General features: G+C 42.8%; 1 protein-coding gene and 1 long non-coding RNA gene across 3 annotated transcripts; one reads left to right on the forward strand and one right to left on the reverse strand.

The window, feature by feature from the left end:
* Nucleotides 1-68: 68 nt before the first annotated feature.
* On the reverse strand, nt 69-11717 carry wfs1b (Wolfram syndrome 1b (wolframin)). 2 transcript variants are annotated; one of them, XM_079504282.1, is made up of 10 exons: nt 10738-11717; nt 9326-9641; nt 7027-7106; nt 6440-6584; nt 5993-6166; nt 5159-5239; nt 4367-4530; nt 3649-3885; nt 3350-3468; nt 69-3194 (listed from the first exon to the last, which is right to left on the reverse strand). In XM_079504282.1, the coding sequence occupies exons 2-10, from the start codon at nt 9636-9638 to the stop codon at nt 1652-1654; spliced, it is 2856 nt and encodes a 951-aa protein (XP_079360408.1). In that variant the 5' UTR covers nt 9639-9641; nt 10738-11717; the 3' UTR covers nt 69-1651. The 2 variants fall into 2 exon arrangements, with proteins under 2 accessions (XP_079360408.1, XP_079360409.1); XM_079504283.1 differs by having other exon boundaries at nt 9335-9640; nt 10736-11717.
* Nucleotides 6150-9481, forward strand: LOC306925469. Its single transcript, XR_013790253.1, has 3 exons — nt 6150-6280; nt 6451-6569; nt 9344-9481. It is a non-coding gene; the product is annotated as an uncharacterized lncRNA (long non-coding RNA).
* Nucleotides 11718-11984: the final 267 nt, after the last annotated feature.

Here is an 11984-nt window from a genome sequence, read left to right on the forward strand (position 1 = left end):
TGGCTAACATATGATGTAATCTTCAAAAGCCATATAATAGAGGGGCTATAATAGACAAAATCAACAAATAAATGTTTCTTCCTCATTTATTGCTCACAGTATTATGTTACAAGACAGCCTGAAACACAGACCTCATCAGTGAGGGACAGCAAATGTTCAATATGTAGAGATCCTGCACAGCAGGGATGGGAAGTGATGAAATGGTTAGAGGCACAACAAAGGCAGAGTTACGTTCTACGAGATTCGAGGCCGGTGTGCTCCTGAAGACGACCAATGAAAGACACGGTTTCGTCCAAATAGCAGAGCTCAGTGGTTTTAGGCAGTTTGTCTTCAACAATTTTAAACTATATATATATATATTACTACTAGAGATGCACAAAATATTCGGGAGGGTATAGAAATTGGCCATATCGGTATCGAATCGGTCTCAAAATAATCCTGATTATTTTCACCGATATTGACAATGCAATAATGATGTGACCGTCAATGGCTTTGTACTCGCAGAGCAGCCAGTCTAAAACTTTCAGCAATGAGTTCAATATAAATATAATATAATAATGTAATACATCAGTATCGGAATCGGCTGATATGACCCCGTAAATAATTGGAGATCGGTCATAATTCCAATATCGTGGATCTATAATCACTACAATTTTGAATCACAATATCAATGCTATTCTGAAGACATATCTCTTATAAGGCACTTATATACTGTATAAGCCACATATTCACAATTTCTGACTGTTGATTTGTTATTCAACAGTTACTATTCAAAATCACACATCAGAATCATACATGAAAATGGGTGCCGATTTATAACCGTATAACCAAAATGGCATATATTTATAATAATGAAAGTCCATAGAAACACCGTGACCACAAATGAGTTACAGTATAGCGTGCACTGTACTGTAATAGTACATTTGTGTAATATTCTCTCCTTTTGTAGTTAAAAATTAAGTTGAGCGATTCTGGGCCTATATATATCATTAACTGTTACAAAGAATGGGAAAATTGCTGTTTTGCAGACAAGATTGTCAACAAACTCGCGTTAAAACTACACAGTAGACCGTTTTAATGATGTGCTTTCTAACTTCTCAATTTACAAAAAACTCCCCTGTGGAACCTAGACATTATCTAGAACTACTTTGGTAAAGCCTGTGTGAAGTCGCTAGTAACTTGACCACTAGTTCTGCAACTGATCCAGCATGTAGTCTCAACTGCACCATTACAGGTATGTACCGGTAAGCCACACATTATATAGGCCCAAAATCACATAAACTCTTCTGTAATCTCACACACTTTGGCTCAAAGAACAAAACAAACAAATAAACAAAAGACATACTCAAACAACATAATTGCAATAGCATGTCTACAATAGCAAACACATTAACCATATGTATGTGCTCTAGAGTCTAAATGACATTCCTATTAGATCCAGTGACGTGTCACATTCCCATATCATCACATCAGTTCATTTAATTTAATTCCATACGACAGTAAATATTTACCAACTTACCACTTAGAAATGTAAACCTACACCACCTGCTACAGTTAGTCTGTTTTTTTAACACTAAAGACTATTTAGTCGTTCGTATCGGTAGAGTATACATTCATTCCTTCTGCGAAATCACATACACTTGTCTAATGTCTATCCAACCTCCTGTAAGCCAGTCCGTTTCTCTGCATCCCACTCTTGCTCCAACTGAGCCGTCAAGAAGGGGTTGAAAAAGAAGTCAAAGGCAAACTGTAGTGCAACCTGTGCCGAGCGTCTACAGTCATGTTCAATCTTGTACTGTCGGCGGCTGGTCACTTGGGGATCAGCACACAATATACAGTGGATGGCTTTTAGCTCAAACACAGGCCACTTGGAACCTAAACGACCCTCCAGAATGGTACTGAACTCTACAAGGCTACCTGTATTCAAGCGTAATAGAACCGGTCTAAATTCATTACTGGCCCGTAGAACAAGATCTTTAGTTGCGTCCTCGTTCTCTACGATTGTCCCGTTTCTTGTCATCCTCTCCAACGGCATACCCACTGTAACTTCAAATTTGTATCGATCGTAGCGTTTGACATGACACTCATGCTTGGCTAGTTTCTTCAGCTTGCAGAGCTGGTCTTCTGGAGCTGGTTCTGGAGCGGGGAGGGGCTGGGGTTCGGCAGTGCTGTTTTCCCCCTCATTGCACAATGGATAAGGATCACCGTACAGACACCGCATCCAGTTACCCATAAACACTGGCAGCAGGTTGATGACTGACTGAGCCCCATTCTCAATTTCAGTCACACGAACGTATTTGAAACGGCCCGTCCAAGTGACATGGTGGCCTTCGAGATGGGAGCAGAGGATCTGAGTTTGGGCCATGTTGGATTCCTTCCATGCCCGTGGGCCACAGAGGTTGCCGTATTCTTGCCAAGTCAATGTAGAGTTATAAACCTTCATGCCTTCAGATCGGTACACATACAGCCAACAGAAGAGTAACATTGCACTGAGCCACACTAGGATGAGCTTGACGATGCTACTTCGCGACAGTGACCGAAACACGACTATAGGGTTGAGGCTGAACTTGGTCCATAGCCTCAACACCACTGGCACAAAGCAAACTGTCAAGGTAACCACCATCTTGGTCAGCTCCAAAGCTAGGAACCATTGTATCATCTGGAAGAGGAATATGACTGCCAGGCCCATCGAGACAACAGGAAGAGCAAAGATGAACAGGAAGTAGCCCACGCAGGTACGGAGGAGTCCTATGGCAGAGGAGTTATTGAGGAACACAAAGCACAGTTCACACCAGGTGAAGCAGACTAGGTAGGGCACCAAACATAGGTAGGTTCCCCTGAAGCCTTTTACATGGGCCATGCGGAATAGCAGAAAGAAGAGGTGTCCGTACAAGAGACATGGCAGCCCCAGATTCAGTGCCACCATATTCCCTAGCGGTATGGTGATAAATGTCTTCCCCAATGCGCGGAGGAACCACAACGAGTCAGGGAGGAGGTATGTGAGAGAACAGGCACCAGAGAGGACCTCGGTGAGCAGGGCTTTGCGGGAAAATAGCTTGGCGGAGGCATGGAGGCCAAGGTAGGAGGTGACAGTGAAAAAGAGGGCGATGGTAGCTAGCTCTGAGCAGGGGATCCAGGTCTTTTCAGCCACAGGGAAGGATAAAACCACAAAGATCACCGAACCCATGAAGTACCTGGGGAAAGAAGGCAGATTTAGGGCTGTACATTTTGTTTTTTGTTTTTTTTAATAAAACCTCACCTTTTATGTTGTACCCATTAGAAAACGAAACTATCCTCAGTGTCGATAATGATATATATTATAATAATGATTGAACAGAAGTTTGCTTACAAGTAGGGCCCAAAGTGTGCCCATCCAAAATTGGACTCTGCCTGTTCCAGGTCCAGACCTGGCTCAAAGCGAACCAACAGGTCTGTCAGGGCTCGGAAATTCTCCCAAGCCTTGGAATTCTACAGAGAAAATAATTGATGTTAACTTGTGTTATGATGTTATTAAATAATCTCTTAACCCCTCTGCTCCTGGGAAGTGGTTTTCCCCTTCACAAAGTACAATAAAGGCTACTTTATACTTTTGACAGGCAAAATAAAATATCTACACAAGTACACAACATGAGTAGTGCGGCTGCTGACCTGGAAGACGCGCAGTGTGCAGACGACCATGGAGAAGAACGAGAGGTAGAAGACCAGCAGCGGGATGAGGAAGAAGAAGAACTCAATGGTGAGGTTGGATATGATGAAGAAGAATATGAGCGCGTTGACGTGGTGTGTGGGGATGAGCGCGCTGAGCCACTGCATGCCGGCCCGAGATGCCCAGTCAATCAGGTGCTCTTTGATCTCCAGCAGTGCATGCAGGGGAAACTTCAGCACCTGATGGTTGCAGGAAGGAGACGGGCAGGGATGGGGGGGGTATCATTTTAAAGATGCACAACGTAAATGCATAGTGCACTACAGCAATTCACAGCCCTTGGGCCCGCAAATAATAGATTTTTAATGATAATTATTAAAATTATGTTTTTTAATTAATAATTCTGTTTATGTAAGTTTATGTTTTTTCTGTAGAACTTTGAAAATAAATAAGAATTTAAAGTATACTACTTCCATTGGTCTTAGCCTGAACCCAGTTGATTAAATGATGAAAATTAAACATGCTCTGAAAATCAGTCACCCATCTGACCAGTGACCACTTAACAGTTAAGTGGTCAAATGAGTGGGCTGTAAAACTTTTAAGAATGGGCCCTTATACCTAACATGTTCGGAACCACTGCATCACAATACATCCTCAAAGCAGAGTGCTGCTGTGAAGGGACATCAAGACACCTGTAGCTTGTAAGTGCTAAGAGCTTCGTACCTTTTGGTGCAGGGGAAGATCATCAGGGTTCTTCACAACATCATCGTAGTCGTCGTCATCGTCATCATCATCATGCCTGGCCATGACAGGTGAAGGAGGAATACCCTGAGCATACTTTTTGGTCATCTCCACAAAGTCGTCCAGACTCACGGACTCAGACGTAGCTTCAAATGCAGATAGAAAGAGACGTTGTTGAAGTCATTTTATATTAAGACTGAATGTTGCACCAACTGGTTGCATGGGGAAATAGCAGCACAAGACGTCAAGGCAGAATCGCAGAGAGAGAAAGTAGTTTTTGTCATAATGAAATGTATTAGTTGATTTGAGCCTGGATCCCTGCTATGCTCTGTTTTGTGTGATTTATCCCCGTTTAATTGATACATCATTTACACAAACAAATAAAACTTCCACTTGGATTCTATCAGACAATCGTCACTCAACCTTATCTAAGTGTGGGTAACTTAATAAACAGCAGGACAATCCAAGTGTGATCATGTTGTGAATTATTCTGAAATAAAGGCATACTGGCCTTACAGACGTGTTTATTAGCTAATACTGGTTAACATTTTTGTCAATATGCTCTGACAAACAAAATTAATACACAGGTGGCACTAGGATCAAACCGGAAAGCATCCATGTCATTTTCGATTGCCTATTCAAAAGTAGCAGATCTACAAGCTCCCATCGCGTCACTTCGTGCCGCACTGCGAGGTTGTACATCTGCTATTGTTTTTTTTTTGGGGGGGGGGGATTTGGGCAGTATGTGAAGTATTAGAATTGTTCTCAATGTACCTTCACTGGAGACCATGGTCTGTAGAACTCTCCTCTGTTTCTGGGCACAGCTGGGCAGAGGGCCTGGGGAGCGTGGTGTGCCTGTGGGAAAGGGAAAGCAAATGAAATACAGACATAGGTAAACACAAATAATTTGTTAAAGTAGAACTATATCATTCAGAATGATGCGTGCTTGCGCACTTGTGCGTGCTTGTGTATTATATATATAATTATATATATATATATAATTTGGTTTCAATTATGATGTGCTTTCTTATTTTCTATTAATCTGCTGATCTATGTTCTATAAGAAACCATCGAGTTATTATTTCATGTTCATGATATGGCTGTGGTGCATATCATTGCTGTGAGTCTACCAGTGATTGAGAAGCCCTGCCCAAGACTCACCTATCAGACTAGCCTGATTGGCATTTGGCACTCACAATGTTTGTGGCATATGGGGAGTGTGGCTCTGGCAGTCCAGGCTGAATGTGAGCAGAGAGAGACAACTGGAGGAGCAGGTGGATTAGTTTCCAGGTTTTGCTAGTTTCTATTGGATCGTATTGGATACCACTACCACTGGATGAAGTGAACTTTTCTATTGTGGATTATTGGATTTCTTGGATCAAGACTTGCTATTAAAGGGACAAACTGTGCGAAAGAGTTAAAGGGTGGTAAGAGGAGACTAACTTACCACACTCACGGCATAGACTGGTTTGCATTTTGCTTTCTTTTTGAAATTTGTGTTTAGTTTTAGTCAGTGTGAATATTTTCTTATTTGAAGCTACATTTTCTTTGCCGTTTTTAATTGGCTATATATATTGATATGACCACATCTCTGCTATCTGCATCTACCTGGGTCTGTGTGGACTTGTCCAACGTTCTCCAGCATCTCAGACACAGTTACTGTCTTTTTCTTCTCTGGGTTTAGCTTCCAATACATTTGAAGGGCAGCCTTCCTCACTCCTCTCTCATAGCGTGTCTCCAAAATCAACTTCCTCACCTGCTCATGGTTTTCTTGTGTGATGCCTGGTAAAGAGTAAAGACAAAATGTGAATGAATATTTTGATACAGACAGCAACAGGACCAACAAACCCCCAAAATCAAAAATCTTCAACTGTACAGTTTTCTTCAGTTCCTTTGGTAAGTTTTTCTGATCAGAATATTAGAAATTCTCAAAACTATTCAACATCTAGTAACTTGTGCATCTCAAAAGGTATTTCTCATTCTTTTGGGGAAAAGGCAAATGCTTTGGCACAATGCATTGAAGCAAATTATTATGTAATTATATCAACATTGTACCTTTGCTGGAGGCCAGACAACTTTGCAAGAGTTTGACAGCATCCCTGCGGCCGTGTTTAGCAGCGTGGATCAGCCAGGTGACCCCGTTACAGTTGTTCAGCTCCTCATCTCTCTCCTCTGCCAGCGCCAGGTAGTGACGACCCATCTACACACACACACACACACACACACACTTTTTGTAGAGTCTTGACCTTAAGGTTTTTTAGTAACAGACTGTCACAATACCAACTGATTTGGCTTCAGCTGTTTTACAATTACAAAGACCCGTTGTCTGACTACTAAGATGGCCATTCATATAATTGTCAATGTTGGGAAGAAACCTTGTATCTCCATAATCACCGTAATGTTTATTTATTTTTTCATAAATTCCATGCATTTAAAAATGGATGTTGAAAATCTTTTCACCAGCATGCCCAAAATAGGGATGTCAGGTTGAAAGAGTTTTTCTTTTTTTTTAATATAAATATATAACCAATGAAAAGAGCTTGTGACAAAAAAATGGTCTTGGACAATTGTACAGGGTTTCTGCCAGACGGTGGCATTTACAATGCCGGTTATTGTGACAGACAGTGGTTGTTGTTGCTTACCCTGGTTTGTGATTTGGCATCTCCAGATTTTGCCCTCTTCTCTAGGATCTCAAAAGCTAGCTCCTCCTCTGGCTCTGGTTCTGGAAACACAAGTAATTTGCTTATTGAGCGGAATAAATGATCTGTCATTTTGCGATTGACTTGCTCCTCTGGTCAGTTGTGTGGTGATTAGTGAATTTACCGATAACAGCATATACATGCAATGTCTTTTGCATCAGACATTCTTATTGTGTAAGTCTAAACTAAATTATGTAAAGTAGCATACCGGTATTTGAGGCTAAGTATTTTTGGCATTATACAATGGCTTCCCTTTTTGAGGGGCGCCTCCATCCGCTCCTCCTCCGCTTTCCTTGGGAAACTTTGACAGCTGCTGAAAGTTGGGGTAACAAGTTACAACCTATGTAATATGTAGGCAATTTTTTCCAAATTTCATTCTGCTTTAAGTCAGTGGCATGAGATGGGTCAAACCAGGGGGTTTCCATGATTCTGAATCCACTGCAAGCATTTATTTTGCACGAAAAACACTCCTTGGGCTAAAAGGGCTGACCTCGATTAGTCGAATAGTCGACTAATCGATCGGAACGGGTCTCAGTCGACTGACAACCTCTCAGTCGATGTTCACAAAAAAAAAAAAAAAACAGTCTGGACGATTTTTTTTTTTTGGGCCGGGTGGAAAACGCCTCCTCCGTTATAATGGTATGTTCCCAGTCCCCGCACCGCAGCATCGGGGAACACTCTGGCAGCCAGAGTAAAGGCTGGGAGGGACCGAGCGAGGGAGGCTACTGTACTGTAGCCTACATGTTGTTTATGCTCCGGAGTCCAGACCCATGCAGTTTAATAATATACAGTCACAACAGAATGCACACTGCTGTCTCGTGTCTCATCACAATCCCAATGCGCCACCCGTGAAGTCGGGGGGAAAATAAAAAACAGGCTGCTAGTGTTAGTGTAGGGTCGGGGATCGTTAGCTTAGCGCGTAGCTACTGATTCAACCCACTGATTGAACTTCATCTCCGCCTGTAATCTAGGTTATTTTTTTATTGACAACGTGAACGAACCCCGACACCAGCGCTGCAAAAATAGACAGATCTACAAGCTCTCAACGCGTAGCGAACGGCGCTGCAAAAACAGGCAGGACGCGATGCCTTGAGAGCTTGTGGATCAGCCTCCCCGACGGTGCGGGGAGGCAAGAGTTCTCCGGGGAGGAGGAGAAGTTACCAGGGCAGGCTACATGTTGCTGCGGCTAACAACACTGTCACCAGCCAGTGGTTGTGATGTTAGCTTGGCTTGCATTGCAGCTGCTTGTCCGTTCCAACTTCACTTCATCTCCACCTGTAACTTATTTTTTATTTTGTTACCCTGGCTGCGCAGCTGCGCTGCAAAAATAGACGGATCTACAAGCTCTCAACGCGTAGCGAACGGCGCTGCAAAAACAGGCAGGACGCGGCGCCTTGAGAGCTTGTAGATCTGGCTTTTTTTTGGGTGTTCAGTCGACTATCAGTCGACTAACAGCAAATTTATTCATATTAATTTCGACTATACAAATCCTTAGTCGGGGACAGCCCTAGCCCCGGCGGCGGTCATCAAATTTGGAAAAGCAGCTGGCCGTTTTTAGCCCAAGAAGTGGGCAGAATAAAGCAGAATGAAATTTTGCCTGCAAATAGGTTGTTAATGGTACCTCAACTTTCAGCAGCTGTCACAAGGTTTCCCAAGGGAGTTGGCTTGGAACACATTTAGGTGATAGTAGACACCTTTGTCAAAAAAGCTAGTGGTAAGCATTTCTTTTGCAGATTTGCCACAAATTTAGCTACATTTCCCTAATTAAATGCCAGTGGAGTCCAGTCGAGCATCCCCCCCCCCAACATATGAACGCAGCATGTTCATATGTTGAAATCAGGACACCAAGACACACACGGAAAGGCCAAGGTTTACTTGTAGAAGTTCTATATTTATACACAACGCATGTATTCCAAGTATTAGATTTCATACTTCCCATCCATCCATAGTCTATTTGCATGTCTACAAACCAGGCCCACAGATTCCCAGTTGATTGCCTGTGAGAATCTAGGGGTAAGAACAGGATTTTCTCCCTCAGTAAGCATTATGGGAGAGGCTGCTTTTACATGTTGTGGTAAATGTGTATGGTTGTCATGGAGAGATCATGGCACATCATGATGAGTCAGGGTATCACTGATTGTCTGGGGAATACTACTGCAGAAAAGTATATGGTCACAGTCTAATTTTGTATGCATAATGTGTGTGTTTTATACGTGTATGGTTGTTGTGACACATGTCGTACTTCTGTCACCTGGTTCAGAAGCCGAAGTAGACCGCAGAGGGTTGGCTGCAGCCACGGCCGGGGGTCTGGAATTCTCCGTGGAAGCTGCATTGAGCTGAGACCTGCCCACCTGAACAGGATGGCGGAGAGGGGAGGAAGGTGGGGTGGAGAGCGCAGGAGAGGGTGGAGATAGAACAGGTGCAAACTGAGAAGTTATGGAGGGACTGGTTTGTTTGGGTGTGGTGGGGGTTGATTTTGAGGTCATTGGAGGTGGGGTTGCGGCAGGCGAGCCAGTCTTTGAGCTGGCGAGGGTGCCAGGCGATGATGGTTCCATGTCTGAAAAATGGAAACGGACAAGTCAAACCTGGCACGCCTTCAATCACAACTAGGGTTGTCCCGATTGGAAATCGGGGCCAATCGCATCATTTTCAAATGATCGGAATCGGATCGGGAGCAAAATCCCTAATCACAACCTTTCAGAATATTTTAAAATACACAAATAAAACAAACACACACACAGACCTAGACGGAACAATTTTATTTTCTGAGGCTATGAATGCACAGCTTGACTGACAGGACAGAGGGTGCAAGGGACCAATGCTGGGCCAGGAGGAGAATCAAGAAGGGGGAGATTGCAGATGGTGCTTGCATTGACAGGCTGTCAATGAAAGCACAGCTGCCAACAGCTGTCAACAGCAGTCTTTAGAAAGACACTGTTTTACTTTCTTCTCCACCTGCCAGCAGTGAGTCACTCTACTCTGTCACTAAGAAATCTGCTGCTCCCGTCCTGAGCTAGCTCACCAGACAGTCACCACTCCTACAGCTCAACAAATATATATTTTTATTAACGGCCTATGAAATTGTGCTGGCATTTTCATACATGGCCTACTCTGCACTCACAAGCACAAATACATGGTGGGTTGTGTTCAGTGGCTAAAAGACACATTTGCTACTATGCAGTCAATATTCATTCATTCCAAACTGATTTCCAGTCCCAGATTTAACACAAAACAATATCTGCACCCCATCAGTTGCTCAGCCCAGTGCCCACCATGGGAATGGGACGGATGGGAGCTTGGGGCTATATTGAGAAGGTGTCTGACCAACCTACAAAAGTGACATGCCCTAACCTCATAGCAGGGAATCCCCTTTGGCCAGCAAGAGTTGCACTGTCTGACTTTGACATTACCAAGGCATCCAAAATTCTAACACAGGCCGGGGAGCTAAAACTATCTGTAATGGCAACATGGCTCGTTCATATAGCACACAACATTTGAGACTGTTCATGGCGAGAGAACGCGAAACAGAACAGACAGTAGTGGGTGAGTGAGTGGCAGGTCAGTCAGGTACACAATGTTCACCCATAATCTGGAACTTTAAGGTGCTGCTAATGTTAGCACGAATCTCCTTTAGCATGTGTCGTTCGCTCACCTTTTACGATAAGTACACCAGTGTGTGTTTAGTCTGCTTGGGGAGAAATCTTCTAGAAATATCCAAGTCCTCTTTCTATTCAAAGGCCTTTCTCATTCATGTCTTCCACTTCTGAAAGCTCTGTGTGAGACTGTATGTGTTCACTGATTCCACCTACTAGTACTAAACTACTAACAACTTAGGCAAGTGGGAAGGTTTGTTAGCGGTTGTCATACACAATGTAGACGCCCATTTCGTATTTCTGAAATTGTGATTGGACACATTTGTGGCTTCTCAGCGTTACATTATTCTGATTGGACATAAAGACCGGAAGTGAACATCATATTTGGCAGCCGTTTTTCAGACAAACGTAGTGGAATGTCGAAAACACAGAGTATATAAAGGTTTCAGCTCAGCCAAGCTGCAATTTAATCTTGAATTAGTAGTGCGACGTCAAGACAGTTTTATAATATTGCATGATTCATTGACGCATTTGTTTCCTGGATACTTTCATTATCCATTGTTTTATCTCAGACTTTATCATGTATGGATCTATATCACTTCCTCCGATTGCTCGTGTGTGTGTGTGTGTGTGTGTGTGTGTGTGTGTGTGTGTGTGAGACTGTGTGTGTGCGTGCGTGCGTGCGCTATTCCTATGTCCACCAGGAGATGTCATCTAACTGTCAAGAATAAAACGTGCAAGCTAAAATACAAGAGAAATAGATTCAGTAGCAGTTATACTCTCATGATCCAGGATATAGCGATCTGGAGAAAATTATTCAACATATTGATTGATTGAAATTTGTATTGCAGAATGGCAATGAGTATCCTACAGTCCAAGGAAGGTACAGACTAGTACAGGTCAATACAAGGTCTGCTAGGATTGAAATACACATAAAAGCACTATATGGTTTATTTACATTGGGGTCCTCCATTTTCAATTAATCAATCTATGCAAAAGGGGAAAAAATCACACTCATGTGAAATGAGGGACGACCAGTTTTTGGGGGCATGTTGATGTTCTCATGTCTGAAAAATGAAATAAATGTATTTATATCGGCAAGATGACGATGCCAACCAAGTCCATGACTTGGTTGCATGAATTGCATCATAGTGCAGTGCAACAATTACAAATCATGTACAGGATTGACTTTTTTTCTGGGGCCAGTTTCAAATTGCAGTAATAAGTGTTGTGTTATAGGTGGTGGTCCTCAGGGTGATGGATTTCTAATCTATCATTCACTACAGTCTGAATGTATTATATTGGCTA

The sequence above is a fragment of the Electrona antarctica genome, assembly GCF_951216825.1.
Source record: "Electrona antarctica genome assembly, chromosome: 1".
Classification (NCBI taxonomy): domain Eukaryota; kingdom Metazoa; phylum Chordata; class Actinopteri; order Myctophiformes; family Myctophidae; genus Electrona; species Electrona antarctica.

Excerpts from the sequence above, each read along its gene's own strand:
- wfs1b (XM_079504282.1), bottom strand. The coding sequence starts at position 9,638 with ATGGAACCATCATCGCCTGGCACCCTCGCCAGCTCAAAGACTGGCTCG. Across the intron at positions 3,886-4,366 it reads ATCTTCCCCTGCACCAAAAG|GTGCTGAAGTTTCCCCTGCA; the intron begins GTACGAAGCTCT and ends TGCAACCATCAG. Across the intron at positions 3,469-3,648 it reads GCACACTGCGCGTCTTCCAG|AATTCCAAGGCTTGGGAGAA; the intron begins GTCAGCAGCCGC and ends TTTTCTCTGTAG.